The sequence below is a fragment of the Aythya fuligula genome, chromosome 4 (genome assembly GCF_009819795.1).
Source record: "Aythya fuligula isolate bAytFul2 chromosome 4, bAytFul2.pri, whole genome shotgun sequence".
Classification (NCBI taxonomy): Eukaryota; Metazoa; Chordata; class Aves; order Anseriformes; family Anatidae; genus Aythya; species Aythya fuligula.
Window position 1 is genome coordinate 44,790,924 of NC_045562.1, and position 15,902 is coordinate 44,806,825.

At 55.5% G+C, this 15,902-nt stretch overlaps 2 protein-coding genes across 3 annotated transcripts; one reads left to right on the forward strand and one right to left on the reverse strand.

Annotated features, from left to right (window-relative positions):
* The first annotated feature begins 83 nt into the window (after positions 1-83).
* ENOPH1 (enolase-phosphatase 1) lies at positions 84-5,276 on the forward strand. Its single transcript, XM_032186833.1, has 6 exons — positions 84-190; positions 1,867-1,968; positions 2,084-2,286; positions 3,216-3,348; positions 3,674-3,797; positions 4,422-5,276. Exons 1-6 carry the CDS (start codon positions 107-109, stop codon positions 4,559-4,561), a joined length of 786 nt encoding a protein of 261 aa, XP_032042724.1. The 5' UTR covers positions 84-106; the 3' UTR covers positions 4,562-5,276.
* A 611-nt stretch (positions 5,277-5,887) lies between these two features.
* Positions 5,888-15,085, reverse strand: TMEM150C (transmembrane protein 150C). Of its 2 annotated transcripts, none has more exons than XM_032186835.1 (8): positions 15,059-15,085; positions 12,327-12,408; positions 11,280-11,333; positions 11,128-11,160; positions 10,958-11,025; positions 10,067-10,194; positions 8,313-8,490; positions 5,888-8,070 (listed from the first exon to the last, which is right to left on the reverse strand). In XM_032186835.1, the coding sequence occupies exons 2-8, from the start codon at positions 12,404-12,406 to the stop codon at positions 7,862-7,864; spliced, it is 750 nt and encodes a 249-aa protein (XP_032042726.1). In that variant the 5' UTR covers positions 12,407-12,408; positions 15,059-15,085; the 3' UTR covers positions 5,888-7,861. The 2 variants fall into 2 exon arrangements, with proteins under 2 accessions (XP_032042726.1, XP_032042727.1); XM_032186836.1 differs by having other exon boundaries at positions 12,327-12,411; positions 15,059-15,083.
* Between the last annotated feature and the right edge of the window lie 817 nt (positions 15,086-15,902).

A 15,902-nucleotide genomic window follows, 5' to 3' on the forward strand; every position in this document is an offset into this window, starting at 1 on the left:
AATCAGCGCCGCCCGCCGCCCGCCGCCCAACAGCGCCCCCCGGCGGCGGCCGCCCGCATCGCACCCCCCGCGCCCCGCTCCCCGCGCCCCGCTCCCCGCCGCCGCCATGGGCGTGCTGGCGGTGCCGGCCGGGGTGCGCGCCATCCTGCTGGACGTGGAGGGCACCACCACCCCCATCGCCTTCGTCAAGGTGCACCACGGGGCTGCGGGCTCCCAGGGGAATGGGAAGGGTGGAGAGGATTGGGGGGGTGCAGGGGGATGGGGGGGGGTTGGGGGGTTTGGGGGGGTTTGGGGTTTTTGGGGGGTTTTGGGGGGTTTGTGTGATTTAGGGGGTTTTAGGGGGGTTTTAGTGATTTAGAGGGTTTTGGGGGGGTTTAGTGATTTAGGGGGGTTTGTGGGGTTTTGGGGGTTTTGGGGGGTTAAGTGGTTTTGGGGGTTTTAGCGATTTGGGTGCGTTTGGGGGTTTTGGGCGGTTTTGGGGGTTTTAGCGGTTTGGGGGGTTTTGGGGATTTTAAGTGATTTTGGTGGGTTTGGGGGTTTGGGGGGTTTTAGGGGTTTGGCTGGGTTTTAGCAATGTTGGGGGGTTTGGGGGTTTTAGTGGTTGGGGTGGGTTTGGGGGGGTTTAGCAATGTGGGAACGGTTTGGGGGTTTTGGGGGCTTTAAGTGATTTTGGTGGGTTTTAGCGATGTGAGTGGGTTTGGGGGGTTTTAAGTGATTTTGCTGGTTTTTAGTGATTTGGGTGGGTTTGGGGGTTTTGGGGGTTTTAGTGGTTTGGGTGGGTTTTAGCAATGTGTGTGGGTTTGGGGGGTTTAAGTGGTTTTGGGGTGTTTTAGCCGTTTGGGGTGGTTTGTGGGTTTTGGGGGGTTAAGTGGTTTTGGGGGGTTTTAGCGATATGGGGAGGTTTGTGGGTTTTGGGGGGTTAAGTGGTTTTGGGGGGTTTCAGCGATATGGGGAGGTTTGGGGGATTTGGGGGGTTAAGTGATTTTGGTGGGTTTTAGCGGTTTGCGGAGGTTTGGGGGGGTTGTGGATTTGGGGGGTTTTAAGAGGATTTGGTAGGTTTTAGCAATATGGGTGGGTTTCGAGGGGTGTTAAGTGATTTCGGTGGGTTTTAGTGGTTTGGGCGGGTTTTAGCAATGTGGGTGGGTTTGGGGGGTTTTGGGTGGTTTTGGTGGGTTTGTGTGATTTTGGTGGGTTTTAGCAATGTGGATGGGTTTTTGGGGCTTGGGGGTTTTAAGTGGTTTTGGTGGGTTTGGGAGGTTTTAGGGGTTTTAAGTGATTAGGGTGGGTTTGGGGGGCTTTGGGGGTTTTAAGTGATTTGGGTGGGTTTTAAGTGATTTTGGTGGTTTTTAGTGGTTTGGGTGGGTTTGGGGGGGTTTAAGTGATTTTGGGGAGTTTTAGCGATATGGGGAGGTTTGGGGGGTTTTGGGGGGTTTAAGTGATTTTGGTGGGTTTTAGCAATGTGGGGGAGGGTTGGGTGCTTTTGGTGGGTTTTAGCGATGTGGGTGGGTTTGGGGGATTTGAAGTGATTTGGGTGGGTTTTAGGGATGTGGGTGGGTTTGGGGTTTTTAGTGGTTTGGGTGGGTTTTAGCAATTTGAGGGGGGTTTGGTTGATGGGGGGGTTGGTGATATGGGAGCTTTCTGGCTATTTGGAGCGGCTCAGCGGTTGTGGGCTTTAGCAGTTTGGGCAGATTTTGGTGCTCGGGGTGGTTTGGGGGGGGGTTTAAGTGTGGGTCTTATTGGTTTGGGTGGGTTTGGGAGGTTTTGAGAGATTTTGGAGGGTTTCAGCAGCGTGGGTGCGTTTGGGGGGATCTTAGCTTTGTGTCTGCCCGGGTGTATTTGCGGGCTGAGGGCGCGGTGTGCCGGCAGGAGACCTTGTTCCCCTACGTGAGGGACAACGTGGGGACCTACCTGCGCGCCCACTGGGAGGAGGAGGAGTGCCAGCGGGACGTGGGGCTGCTGAGGAAGCAGGTGGGGCCGCCACACGCCGCGCCGTGCCCCCGCCACACGTGGCGCGAGGCCGCGGGTCCCCCCCCACCCCAAAAACCCGTCCCCCCCCCCACCCTTCTGCTTCGCCTCCCCGCAGGCCCAGGAGGACGCCGGGCTGGAGGGGGCCGTGCCGATCCCGGTGGAGAGCGGGAACGGGGACGAGGAGCTGGAGAGGGTGATCCAGGCTGTGGTGGACAACGTGCTGTGGCAGATGGCCCTGGACAGGAAGAGCACGGCGCTCAAGCAGCTGCAGGGGCACATCTGGCGGGCGGCCTACACCACGGGGCAGGTGAAAGGAGAGTGAGTAGCCCCGAGGAACAGCTCTGCGGGCGCTGGGTGCCTGTGGGCGGTGAAACGCAGCCCTGCTGGGCTTAATCTGAGACCTGAGTTGCGATTGTGTCTTGGAGTGAGCCCACAACGAGGCGGGATGGCAGCGACCTTGGCTGCCTGGGGGTGAGGTCCCTCCAGCTGTTCCCTTCCTGCGTTGCCACTTCCCTGGGCATTTTCTGCCTTTCCACATCTTACTGACTTCGGGCTCTTCTTTACGGCTCAGCCACAACACCAGGGTGCAGAAGTAGGGACCACTGGAGTTAAGGCCAATCTCCTTGTTTATGCCCAGAGATACTACACATTAAAACTACACATTTCAAGTTCTTCAGGAAGCAAAATAAACCCTTATGTTCATGAAGTGTTTTCTCAAGGCGAGAATGAGGAAGAGTAGCTCAACCAAAAATGTAAACGTCCACCAGAGAAAGCAGCACAAAACAGAACAGTGAGTCAAGAGGCACAGCCATCCTGAGGTTTCTTTTATAAACAGGGAGAATTATCTCAAAGTGGCCCAAAATCTGTGGGTTTAGCTTTGCTGCCTGGCAGCATCCAAGGAGTGAGGTTTGCAGGTGCTGTACAGCAGCCTCGCAATATTTTCATCTGGTACCAGACAGCCCTAATAAGTAGCCATAAAAAAAGTGAACAAGTTGGGGTTTTTTATTTTATTTCTTGAATAGACAACACAGCAAGGCAGTGACCATATGGCTGAGAAATTGGAGAGGAAGGGGCCAGCTGGTTGCCACAAGGCTGCACAGCTCTCCATCCCGCACCTCCTTGTGCATCTGTTGGGAGTCCCAACTCCTCAGGCCCTTTAAAACAAAGTCCCTTTTGGGAACAGTGCTCAAGGTGTGTCCCCAGGTGTCTCTGGCTTTGTCCTCACCTCCCGCCCTGTTCTGCTTCAGAGTCTTTGAGGACGTGGTGCCAGCCATCAGGAAGTGGAGGGAAGCCGGCATGAAGGTCTACATCTACTCCTCGGGCAGCGTCGAAGCCCAGAAGCTTCTGTTCGGATACTCTACAGAAGGTGATATCCTAGAGGTAGATAACCTTATTGTCTTCCCTGCAGCTTCTCTGCCTGCAGAGCAGCCCCCTCCCAGGACTGCTCTTGCTGTAACGCTTTGTCAGCCAAGTTTCGGATGGAAAAAATCTGAAACCTGTGCCATACAAATCCCCTCTGCCTGGGGCAGTCCCTGCTGGGACAAGTCCTGCAGGAAAAAAAAAAAAAACAAAAAACAGGCTGAGCAGTGAGGCTGAATCTGCCGTCACTGCAGCAGGAAGGAGAGGAATCACCGCTCAGCAGCGAGCTGTAGCTCTGCTCTTTGCAGCGTCCAGCAACTGCCTCGGTTTTCCTCTCGTCTTCCAGCTCTTCGATGGCCACTTTGATACCAAAATAGGCCCCAAGGTAGAAAGCGAGAGCTACCGGAGGATCGCCGCGAGTATCGGATGCGCCACTAACAACATCCTCTTCCTGACCGACGTCCCTCGAGGTAGGTGGCCTGCCAGCCCCTCTGGCTCTCACGGGAGGGGGGCACCGGCTGGGCACACGCTGCCACCCTGTCACCAGCGCCCCATAAACCCTGCAGACCACCTCACGTCTGGGGCATCCACCTGGCCGCTGCCAGGCTCCTTCCTTCAGCTCAAACAGCAGCAGGATAGCACTGAGAGAAAATAGGTCAGGTAGGAAACCTGCCCTTGCCCCAGGAAGCAAGGAGAGAATCTTACAGCAGAGCCTTTGCTGAAGCTGTTGGCGTGCCCCATTTACCAACGGGGTCAGTAGTTCTCTTGGCCCTGCTTGGCTTCCCCTGGGAACAGACAATGTCTGCTGCCACGTGGCGTGCCCAGTGCTGGGTGCTGTCTGTCGCTCACGTTGCGCACAGCAGCAGGAAAATGTAGATCCCAGCTCCATCCCCTCGCCTTACGCCACAGCTGCAGTCGCCCACAGGAGGTCAGCCAGGAGCCGCTCAGTCTCCAGAGCCCTGCAGCGCCACGTGCAAACGCGGCTCTGTCAGGCTCAGCCTCTGAGAATACATTTTAGGGGCTCTCCATGCCTTAAGGGCCCTCGTGTGGAGAAGGCCCTGAGCACATCTCCACGCTCCCACTCTCTGTTTCAGAAGCCAACGCGGCCGAGGAAGCGGACACGCACGTGGCTGTGGTGATCAGGCCTGGCAACGCAGGACTGACGGACGATGAGAAATCCTATTACAGCCTCATCTCGTCCTTCACTGAACTTTTCCTGCCTTCCTCCACTTAGGGAGAGCAGCACGCGCAGAAAAGAAAAGGCCGTGCTCCAGCTGAATTGTCCTCGTGTAACTTTAGGTGATAACTGTCCTTAATCAGAATTTACTATCAAACCCACGTCATGTATCGGACCCACGGCTAGTGCAGGTATGGATGGGAAGTACGGTGTGGGGTTCCTTGTGCAGGACGTTTTGGCTGCCACGCAGGAAGCCAGCCCTTGGCGCAGGCAAGCTCTTTAGACCAGGAGCGACTTAAATCTTGGCTGCAGCCACCCACAGCAGGTCCTAGGTACAGAACAGCATGCCTGGCGTCGGGGTGCTGCTCAAACAGCCAGCCCGGGGACCAAAGCAGAACAAATAGTAAAAATCACATTCCTTAAAAACTAAATCCTGGAGCCACCCCACGCTGCTGCTGTGTGGTGCTGGGCTGCAGGATCTCACCAGCTGAGCCCAGACAGCCGCTTGGCTGCGGTTCTGAAGCCTCTCCCTTGGTGCTAACTGGGGGGCTCCTCCTCAGAGGTGGCACCACGTGGCATAGCATGGCTCAGCTGTGAGCGGCCCTTGGCAAACAGCTGCTGTCGAGGGCCATATCCTGCTGTATTTAAGGAGAATCAACCCCCAGATCTTTTCACCCACCCTACCTAAAATCGTGCCAATTTATAGCAGTGGTCATGGAGCTTTTCCTCACGTAGCCAATAAAAACACATCTTTGCTTTCTGTGTTTACTGTTCCAGTGTTTAGCCTTGCTATCTGTCATCAGTGAGCCCAGCACCTACAGGCAATTGTTTTAGTGCTTTATTTTTTTAAATACTTTGTTTTTTTCTTCTGCTTTCGCCACCCCTGGTCTGTTGATTTCAGCAGGGACTTGGTGAGAGCCACGACAAGGTTAAGCCGTGCAGTGGCAGAGGCACTTGCTGCTTACTCTGCGGCTGCGCTGGAGGTTGCCCTCGTGGCTCTGGCAACAAAATGGCCAGGGCAGACTAGCAAATAAGTGCGTGCCGCCTCCCCGAGCCCTGCTGCACATCCACAGCTGTCCCTGCTGAGGCTGCAGCATGGAGAACAAGCAAGAAAAGCGCTGGGGGAGGAAACCACCTCATCCCAGCACTGCCCTTCTGACGCTCGTGGTGGCAGCTCTGAGTCTGACTGCCTCTCTGGGCTGCGGGATCTTCCTCGTAGAGAGAGCCTGCTAATTAGCAGCCTTACAATCAGCGTGCCTGCATGGCTGAATAGTCCCTGGCTTTGTGGAGTGTTAATCTGCATCGTGATGGTGTGAACACGTTCTGTTTTGCCTTTGCCCTCATAAAGCTATGCATGGGATAGGGGACAAAAATAAAACTCACTTTCTCCATAAAAGCACTTTATTTAGTGGTTGTGTTTCGGTGTATATCGCTTGTCATCGAGTCGTACTGAAATGTGCTTTTAGAAATACGGTAAGAAATGTACAGAATTATCACCAAAAACCTGAAGTTCAGCTTGGATTGCATATAGGAAAAGGAAAAACGAATCACAAACATCATCTCATGTTTTCCTTGTTAAAATTATTACAAAATATAAAATGATAAACTGAAAGTAGTAATTGGTTTAGGAAAAAACCCCTACAGTGGACTATTTACAGTAAAACACACTTAAAGCACTGCTCTGTGCTCCCTCTGCATCCCGTGTGGCGGGGGACGACACGCAGCCTCAGCGCCTCCCTCCCTGAGCGTGGCTTTTGGCCCAAGGAAGATCAAGGAGGGGGCTGGCTGAACTCTTCCCTTTATGCTGGTTTAGACACAAGGTTTTTTTGGCCATTTCTCTGTGCCGTATCGGGCCCTGACCTCTGCAGAGCACTCTATGGCCTCGTGCCCTTCCCGTTTCTGCCCGAAACGCCATGGGATGGTCAGAGCTCACCTTCAGATGCCTCTCGTCACCATCTTTTCCTGCAGGGGCGATGAGATGCCCTGTGTCAGCTCAGACAGGAGAGACTGAGGGAAATGGAAAACATCTCCCATCCATCCCCTGCTTGGCCAACCCAGCAGCCTTCCCAGGCTCAGGGGTTTTCGGATACAGGCTTTGGGTTCCTGCTTTCTCTTTGCCCACAGACCATCTTGGTTGTAGGAAGTTTCTTGTTGTTATATTTCCCTCAGCCTTTGAATTCAAGCTCCACCTGGAGGGCACAGCAAAGCTGCTCTTGCTTTCGGTGACTCAGCTCTGAGAAAAGGTCCAGTTAGCTCCATGTCCCCAGGGAGGGAGAGGCTCGCGTGGTTGTGCGGGTTCCATCCAGCACCTGCCATCCTCAGGCCGAGGCCCCCAGCCCCCAGGACAGCACTGCCTCCAAGCACCTTGCAAGTCCTCTCAGGAAAACTGGCCACGTGGAGAGGTCTGGATCCCACGCAGGGCTGAAGTGTGTCTGAAGTTTGACTTCTAAGTGCATAAGGACCGAAAAAAAGCAAACAACCAGCCACCCTCTGCCCCATAAAATCCACCTGCAGTGATTCCCTTTGCACTGCAGGCAAGCTGAGTCTTGAACACAAGGTTTTTCCCCCTTTGCGAAGAACCCAAAAAAAAAAAAGCTTTTAAAACATGACACGATATGTAGTGGATACACTAAACACTTAAAAGAGCAGCCTCTTCTGGGTCATCTTCAGCGCGTACAGCCATTCCCGTTGTACTTCAGCACCTTGCTTCCATCGGTCCCCACCGTGGTGTCCACACACCGCACCTTGCACAGTGCCCTCGGGCCTGGGCACGCCTGATGGCAGCGTGGTGTCACCCAGCCCCGCTGTGCCCTCAGCTCCTTCCCAGGATGGAGGAAAGGCCCCACCTGCTCGCCAGCAGCACCAGTCCCTTTGGGTTGGATTTCCAGTCCAGAAGATACAGCCACTGTTCTTACGCTCCCAGGTCGCGCCTGTCAGCTCAGCAGCCGAGAAAACAACGCAGTAAGACATTAAAAGTGCAGCCACGTCTGAAGCCCCTGTGCCCAGAGAGGTTTGTTTCCTTCATCTCCTTTGCAGGAGCCGTGCCCACCTCAGAAGGGCATTGTGAGGACTGGCCTTGAACATCTTCAGCATCAAGAGCACGACAGAGCTGCTGGCAAAGTCCCTGGCAGCACGGATCAAACACCTCGTGCTCTCTGGCACTGCGGCTCAGAGAGAACCCTCTTTCCAGCAGGCAGCTGCTTTTGTGTGGCTCTTCATGAGGCAGCCACTCTCCGAGCCCTTTGGCAATACGATCATGATTGCACGTGGAAAACAAACTCATCAAAACAAGTGTAAATGAGGTCATGTCGAACCATGGGACCGCGCCTGCCTCCCTCCCCCCTGCCAGAGGACGGGCTACACCTGATCTGTCTGGTACTCGGAGGCTTCCGACAAGCTCTCAGAAAAGCTCAGAAAGTTTTCCTGGTACTCGGAGCAAACGATCTCGAATCTGTAGTGCCTGAACTCCACCGCAAACGTGCCGAAGTAGCACAGGAAACACATCACCAGGCCCCACTGGATCCTGGCAGCGTGCATGTGGATGCCCTGAGCCATCAGGATGAAATCTGGAAGAGGCAAGTCAAGGAAAACATCCTGGGAAAGCCTGTGGGAGCAGAGATACCAGCCAGGATGGGAGAAAGCCAACAGGAAGATAATAAAATGTTGACCATCAGAGCCACCAGGCTGACAGCTGAGAAGCAGCCCATCAGAGAAGCAGTGCATCCCTGTAAAACAGAGGTGGCAAAACCAACAAGGAGAGTCAGACACCCCCATACCCAGCTTGCCACAGAGCAGGCCCAAAGGATACAGAGCACCACGCAGAGGGTGATGCTGGCCGACAGGGCGACGCGCGGGATCCCCACTTTCCGTCCCTCGTTCTTCAGGTTGATCTTGAGGGTGAGGGCAGACTGGATCCAGCACGCCAGAGTCCCAAAGCCAAAGGTCAGTGATGTACCCACGTTGTGGATCTCCTCATCGTTGGAAAGCTGGGAGGAAACAGAACAGTGACTGCCTGGACCAAACAGGAGCCATCTGCTAGCTACCCTGGGTTGCTGCCGGGGTGGGACAGAGGAGATTGAGAACCACCAGGGTGTCAGACAGTGTGGGATAACCAACCTCTCCTCCCTACCCTGTTTGTTTTTTTCCCTCCAGAAAGGGCAGGTTCAAATGATGGTAGATGCAAAAATAGGATAGAGCTGTTTGTCCCAAGGCAGCCTGCACCACACGGGGCTTGTAGCCTTCACCTCCCTCCAAAACATCCCATCTGTAATTGTCTAGCAATGTGACTTAACGCCACATTCAGCTCTGCAGTCAGGCAGGGAAAAACACAGACTAAAATCTCATTACCATATGCTTTCATGGGTTGGCACAAGATCTAAGAAAGAACACAGCTAACAAGGAGTGGATTATTAGTCCAAAAATTTATAATCATGACTGACTCAAAATATCCACTCTTCAAGAACGAGCATTTGCTCTGAGGGGGAGAAAAAAGGAACAAGATGTTGGAACTGCTTCCTTGTGCCTAGTCCCCACAATAAAGATGTCCTTCTCACACCTAGGTGTGGTTCTTACGAAGGCCTCACAGCTCCTGCCTGGGGATCTCTCACAAAAAAAGCAAACCCATAAGTTTTTGGCTTGGGATGTGGAGTTAGAAAGAGGTCCAGAATCACCAAGTGAGCTCACACCTCATTCAAAAACAAAGACAAAAAAGAGAAAACTGTGTGGATGACACAACGTTCCAGCAATTGCTCCGCAACCCAAACAGCTGTTCACCCCTCACAGGACGGGCATTTTTCCCTGTATCAGCAGGAAAGCCAGCTCCCTTCTTACAGAGACAGTTGAAAATCTGCAGCCCTGACCATTCCCAGTTCCCGGCAGCTGGGGCCCTGTACCTGCCTCCTGGGAAGAGGCAGGGCATCAGGACAGTGGCAGGACAGGGACACCCACACATCCCACTGGCTGTACTGCCTTGATTTTCACTGCAGCCCTGACAGACACAGCCTGGTGATGCCTGTGGATGCCCCTCTGAGCAGGCTGTGGAGCTGACAGCTCGATTGTTTGTAATGATTGTGTTGCAGAACGGATGGGGAATTACAGGGACCTCAGCCAGGCCCCCATCACACCAGGGGGACAGGCAGAGTTTCTCTGCCACATCCCTCTTGTGGCCAGTCTGAGGAGAAGCAGGAGATGGATTTCACCAACATAGCTTGGGGTGAAGGACATTAAGCTGCCTGCCAGCTCTGCACAGGCAGCTGTGCATCTGCTAGCACAGATGCAGCTGCAAACTTCCAGCTCAGTCTGATTACCCGCGGCCATCTGCACCAAACCCCAGGGCTCAGGAGGTTCAGGAGGCTCCTTGCACCGGCTCTCAGCAGGTCAAGCGTGTGTGAAATACATGAAAAATCGTGTCCCTTCATCTCCACGCATCGCCGGAGCCCCTTTAGGGGCAGGCAGAGGGGGCAGAGCAGGTACCAGGAGGGCTGGGGTGCAGCCAGGCATGTGTAATTCAAGGAGCCGGGCAAATCCTGTCAGCCTGCAGGAGCTCACGACGCAGACCCATACCTGAAAGTTGCCCAGTAAGGTCATCCCAAACGAGGCCAAGCACAGTGCCACCAGGCCGCTGACGTTCAGCCACGGGTTCAGCACCTTCGGCTTCAGCTGGATGAAGCGCAGGACAGCGACGACAAGCGCTGAGGAAGGAAAAGAGGAGGCGAGGTGGCTCGCTCAGTGTGACCTCCCTGCACTGAGCAGGAGGTGCCACCAACATCTGTCCCATACAGGGAAAACCAAAGAAGTGTCCCATATAGGGAAAAGATAAGTGCAAGTGCTACTAAAGAACAGCAATTCCAAGTTAAAATAATGACTTATTGGCCCGTTTAAGTTTGGGATCATTTCTTCAAAATAAGTCAAAGTGTAGGTAATAAACAGTTTTAAGGGCCTAATGCAGGTATCTTTTGCCAGCGTTTGTACATTTCAGGTACTCCTTCTGCTCGTGATGCTTCACTCTGACATCTGCTGCTGGAAAAAGCCAGTCAGCTTGGATGGTTTCAGTGATGGATTTTGGGAAGAGGTGGGGTGGGGAGAGTCTGGCACAGGCAATATTTTGCACAGTCAGTTTCTGCACTTCCCAGCATCCCCATGCCATTATCTCACATGTGCAGCAAATACCAGAAATCCAACACACAGTGAAAAACAGTCACAATTGATTCAAGGCTGAGATAATTAAAAATATGAGGATAAATCAGAAACCAATACATCTCAAAGCATCCAGCCTCATGCTGTCTTTCTACAGCAGAAGACAAAACAATCCTGGCTTAATCAGTAGCAATCACGGCTTAAAAGATTTCACATCAGCCTACCCAAGAACAATACATCTCGGATACTACTTATGTCCCAGTGACTTCTCACAACCCATTTTGAGAGAGAAAGAAGCATTCTCCTTGCGGTTCCTACCTAGAAACGCTGCCATGTTCATGACTTGGCTAAACACGCAGCTCGCAGGAGGAGCGTCACCTGCAATACTTTGAAAACACAAAGCACGTTGTTGTAACTCCGGGGTGGCAGAGACGCACAAATAACAACTGTTAATCAGAGCAGGAATTGGGAGGAAATCACGCACTCACCTTATGTAAGGTGGTCTTTTGGAACCAGGCTGCCTACGAGACAGAAGTGCACAGGAACCAAGATTCAAGATTTTCTTTCCCATTTAGCTTTTATCGTTTAATTATCATGTAGAAACAACTAATTGAGAGTAAAACCCACAGCCACCTCTTACCTCTCCGGTACATTTAGTGCAATAATTTTGTTATCTTCCACTGCTATAAAGTACCTGTCGAAAACAAAGAAGATGAAAACCTCACTCTGGCTTCTATTCCCAATACCACCCCAATCACCCAGCGAGTGCCTCAGAGCACACTGGCACCAGGTCAGGCAAAATCAGGAGCTGCCAGAGGCAAACCCTTCCCTCTGCCTAAGCAGGCAGTTTTGTTCTCTCTTTTCCCAGCCCCGCTGTGTGCCTGTCTTTGTGCTACACCTGTTTTGCATGGCCGGGTGGAGAATCAGGGTCACTGAACTGAGCTGGATTAAAGATAACCACCCAGGGAAACGTTTTCATTTTTAATCTGAAGCCTTGGATTCATCACGTTCACTCTGCTCCCACACAAAAGCTGTTTTACCAGCAGTAGGGCTCAGACGAGCAGCTTAAGCTGCCCCTGCTGCTGAAAAACAACGTCCACCAACGTGTGGCCGAAGCCATCACCTACGATACAGCCCCCTCGGGCTGAGCACCACTGCTGATCCCACACTGCCCTCGGATTGATGCTGCACTTGTCTGCCTGCGTGCCCGGGGAGCGCCCAGCTTAGGGGGACGCACGCCTCGTGCCTTTTGTTAAGAAGGGCTGGCGAGAAAGCAAGGCATCAGCACGAAGCTGCCGATGGGCCATCCATATGGGGCCACATTTGGACTCTGCGCCCCAAAGTGGGGCCCGAGCGCCCCTCCCAGAGCCCTGCTGAGTCATTTACTGGAAAGGGAAGGGGAACAGCTCTGTTTGTGCCTCTTGGTTTTCAGGCGGCTCCCAGCAGCACATGCCAAGAGGAAGACAAGGTCAGGAGCTTGGCTCGGGGAGCACAAAACCTCAAAGAAACACATGTGCTCCTCCACACACTGGCCCCTGCCCCTACTGCGCGTCTTTCCTGCCCCCCAGCAACTCGAGGACAAAGAAACCTCAAAAGACTTCCTACTGGGACGCAGCCCACACCGCAGCAGCTCTTCAGGCTGCCCTGGGCTATCTCGCTATCTCAAATAACCAGGGAGGTAACTTACACTATCCATAATCCGGCCGATGTAAACAGGGTGAACACAAGAGGCAAAAACATCCACACGCTGCATTTCTTCCCGTCCATACCTGCTAGAAACAAAGCGCAAAGTAAAAACAAAGGGAAGAGGGCAGAGGCACCCTGCTCCTCCACCCCCCCCGTGCTGAAAGCAGCAAGAGCACCCAGCTGAAGGCACCACAGGTGCTGAAGCACCCCGAGATCAACCTCCTTAGGTTGAGCCTGGAGTGCGGCAGGGAGACTTTCGGACGCGCCTATGGAGCCGGGGTGGTTTTCCAGGTGTTTTCCTTCGGCAGCTCGCACAAGGTCACTCCAGCAGCCAAGCACAAACACCGGCACCACAGCGCTGCCGGAAGGAGGCACAAGAAACGGGACCAGGTCCTGGTGTGTCGGTGCTGTGCAGGGCAGATGCCATGCACACCGCCTGGGAGGAAGCACTCATCCCGCAGGCAAGGTCCCACTGGATGAGGATCTGAGACCACGGGGCTGTCCCTGCAGCACACGCGATCCAGGAACGCCGTGGTGCCCTCCGACACCCAGCCCGATACCTCCTCGTGCTCCACCGTCCTCTGCCAGCGCTCCTCCATGCACCAGGGACACAAACCGAAAGTGAAGGACACGAGGCTCCCTGCTCCGGCGCCTGCTTTCCCTCCCCTAGAGCAGCAGCAGCAGCAGCACGTCAGCGGTGCCGCCTTCCCTGCACCCTGCACATCGCCTGCTGGGGGCACAGAGCTGCACCGGGGGGCTTGCTGCACCCCGAGCCTCAAGCATGGATAAACCACACACCACGTAGATGGCAGGAAAGCTATCCAACGAGTTCCCCCCCAGCCCGGGAGCAGGAAGAACTGCACGCAGAGAGCACAAAGCCACGCAAGCACTTCGTACGTCAGTATAAAAGGCAGGCAGCCCCGGTGCACGCACAGATCCCGGTCACGGTGCAGCAGCCCAGAAGGAATCGGCTGTGCGGGTGGGCTGGGTTCCCCCACCCACCCCATCTCTGCTCCTCGCCCCCCCTGAAGGTTGCACAAAGCTCTGGGCAGGGCGGCTTCCCCCCGGCCCCTGCTGCAGCAGCCACGGCTGCTCTGCGAGCGGTGCCCTTGCCTTGTTCTCCTGCAGCCCATAAATCCGCAGCGGCATCCTGAGGCAGGTGGCAGCGTCCCTGCCACAGCCTGGCAGCACGGTTCTGAAATGCTGGTGCCCCGTAGGTGCAGCTGAGCTCCTCGATCCCGTCCTGGCCGCAGGGGAGCAGGCAGGCAGATGTTAGCTCCCATCACAGCCCTCATTTATTCTGAGGTAATTGCTGCTATCCGCTTTCTACTGCGGCGGTTGGACTACAGCGAGGTAATACAGCTCTTTCAGCTCGGAGACAGCAGGTCTTGTTACTCTTCCCCCTCAGGAAGGTACAAAGGATTCGTGTTCACAATAAAAGCAAACACCAGAAAGAGCACTTGTCTTCATTAACGGGTTACCACAGCTCCTCACGTGCCAGCGTGCCTCCCTGCCACGGCATCACAGCCTTCCTGAGCTACTCCAGCATTGTCCGCTGCGGGGAGAGGGAGGTGGCACGGGGCTGGGAGGCTGGGTGGCAGGGAGACTGCGCTTCACGACCGGGGGAGGACATCGCTGCCATCCAAGCCCTCCAGACAGGCTCCGTGTCGAGGCAGGGGCACGCATACCCTCTGCTGCACCCACCCAGGGAGCGCTCGCAGGCAGTGGGTGGAGCAGACACCTTCTGATGCCCTCCATCCTCATGTCCCACACGTGCCCGAAGTTCAGCCGTTCCCGCATGCACGGAGGATGGTTTAAACCCAGCACTCTGCACCTGGACACGGCTCCTCGGCTCCCCACCGCGTTATCGGGGTGCAGAAATGCCTACACACCCTACACACCACCTCACCTCCTTCCCTAGGCTGGCCCGCACCAACCCCGCCTAGGGATGCCAAATGTGAGCACCCCAAACCCAAGCATCACTCCAGCCATCTCCACAGGCCTGTATTTTCCCAAATAAACACATTTGGGAGGTGTCTGCGAACTGCACACACCCGCTGCTCTTCTGCTTTTTGAAGCCTGCAGAGAAGGAAAGCCTCCGGCAACCAACAGACCCCGTGGTGCCACGGACTCCCTCCCAGGGCTGCCACAGCCTCGTGCTGGCACCACAGCCGTGCTCAGGGCATCCCCTGACACACCTCGCCCGTCCTCAGGCTGCTTGTGCCCACAGCCGTGGATGAAGGACGAGGCAGGCGCGGCCACCGTGGCAGCAGCACGGTTCGGCTCTATGGAGCCGGTGCGTTTCGAGGGCCTGTCCACAAGTGGCACAGGGATATGATGATGATGATAATAGTGATGATGGTGATGATGATGATGATGGTGGTGGTGGTGATGATGGTGGTGATGATGATGATGATGACAAGCCGCAGCAGTTGCCTGCATGCCCCGGCACCAGGCCACGGCGCATTTCGGAGAGCGGCGGCGCAGCCAAAAGCAGGGGGATGAAGGCGGCGGCCGCCCGCACCCCGCACCCTTGCCAGGCAGAGCGGCGGCTCTCTGTCGCGGCACTGTCGCGATGGGAAGCAGCCCTGCCACTTTCTCGCCCATTTCACGAGCTGCCGACCCCATGCAGCGGGGGCCTGGGGGCCGGCCGAGCGCCGGTGCCCGCGGCGGGCAGAGGGGCGGACACCCGGCACCCCCCGACCCCTCAGCGCTGTCCCCTCGGGCTCCTACCTGGGGAGAGGGCGGCGGCGGCTCCGTCCCCGGCCCAGGCTGGGAGGGAGGCAGGGAAAGAGGCAGGGAAGAAGGCAGGGAGGGAAGCAGGGAGGGAAGGAGGGGGCCGGGCTGGTGCCGTCCCCGCCCCGGCCAGGCGGGGCCCCGCCATGAGGCGCGGCCGCAGCCCCGCAGCCCTCAGGCGGCAGCCACAGCACCCCAGTGGGGAGCGGAGCTGAAGGCACCAGCAGCGAGCCCACAACCAGCTCCAACGCACACAAATGTTGAAAATTACAGCTGTGCTTTGTCGTTAATTAATATTTCCTCCTCCCTGTGCCTTGCGGTGTATGGGCGTTCCCTGTCCACGCTCACCCACATCAGTGCTCCCACTGGGGACCAAACCCACTGGGGACCAAACCGCACGTCCACCTTCTTCCCACGGCAGAGGGGAGATGCTTTCCGTGTGAAACAGGATTTACACAGGGGGAATGCGTCCTGGCAGCTCGGCAAGAAGTGAGGGGAACCCCTCTCACCACAGTCCTCTCAGGGGCGATTCAGCCCTGGCGAGCTCGCCATGGTTTTGGTGGGCTGTTTCTGCAGGGTAAGCGGAGGGAAGGAAGAAACAGGAATTGCTCGGCATTTGTTTTCCTTCCTGGAAAACGCGTGTGCTCTGAAAATAGACGTACCAACTGGTTGTCCTGTCCTGCTCCGCTCCGTGCCAAAGCTGGCGCCGGGCCTGGCGAGAAACGTCGCCCACTCGGCACTGGGGGCGGCAGGCAGGGGCCGGGGAGCGCACAGAGCTGCGACACGGGCTAAATACAGAGCCTGGGCAACTGTTCCTCAGTTTCAGTGATAACCCGCGTTT

What these genes read in the sequence shown, in the direction of transcription:
- TMEM150C (XM_032186835.1), bottom strand. Translation starts at nt 12,406, where the DNA reads ATGGACGGGAAGAAATGCAGCGTGTGGATGTTTTTGCCTCTTGTGTTC. An exon ending in GAACATGGCAGCGTTTCTAG is followed by an intron (nt 10,195 to 10,957) that starts GTAGGAACCGCA and finishes TTCCTTCCTCAG; the next exon opens with CGCTTGTCGTCGCTGTCCTG. An exon ending in CACCCTCTGCGTGGTGCTCT is followed by an intron (nt 8,071 to 8,312) that starts GTATCCTTTGGG and finishes TGCCTCTTCCAG; the next exon opens with ATTTCATCCTGATGGCTCAG.
- ENOPH1 (XM_032186833.1), top strand. Translation starts at nt 107, where the DNA reads ATGGGCGTGCTGGCGGTGCCGGCCGGGGTGCGCGCCATCCTGCTGGAC. An exon ending in CCCCCATCGCCTTCGTCAAG is followed by an intron (nt 191 to 1,866) that starts GTGCACCACGGG and finishes GTGTGCCGGCAG; the next exon opens with GAGACCTTGTTCCCCTACGT. An exon ending in TGGGGCTGCTGAGGAAGCAG is followed by an intron (nt 1,969 to 2,083) that starts GTGGGGCCGCCA and finishes GCCTCCCCGCAG; the next exon opens with GCCCAGGAGGACGCCGGGCT.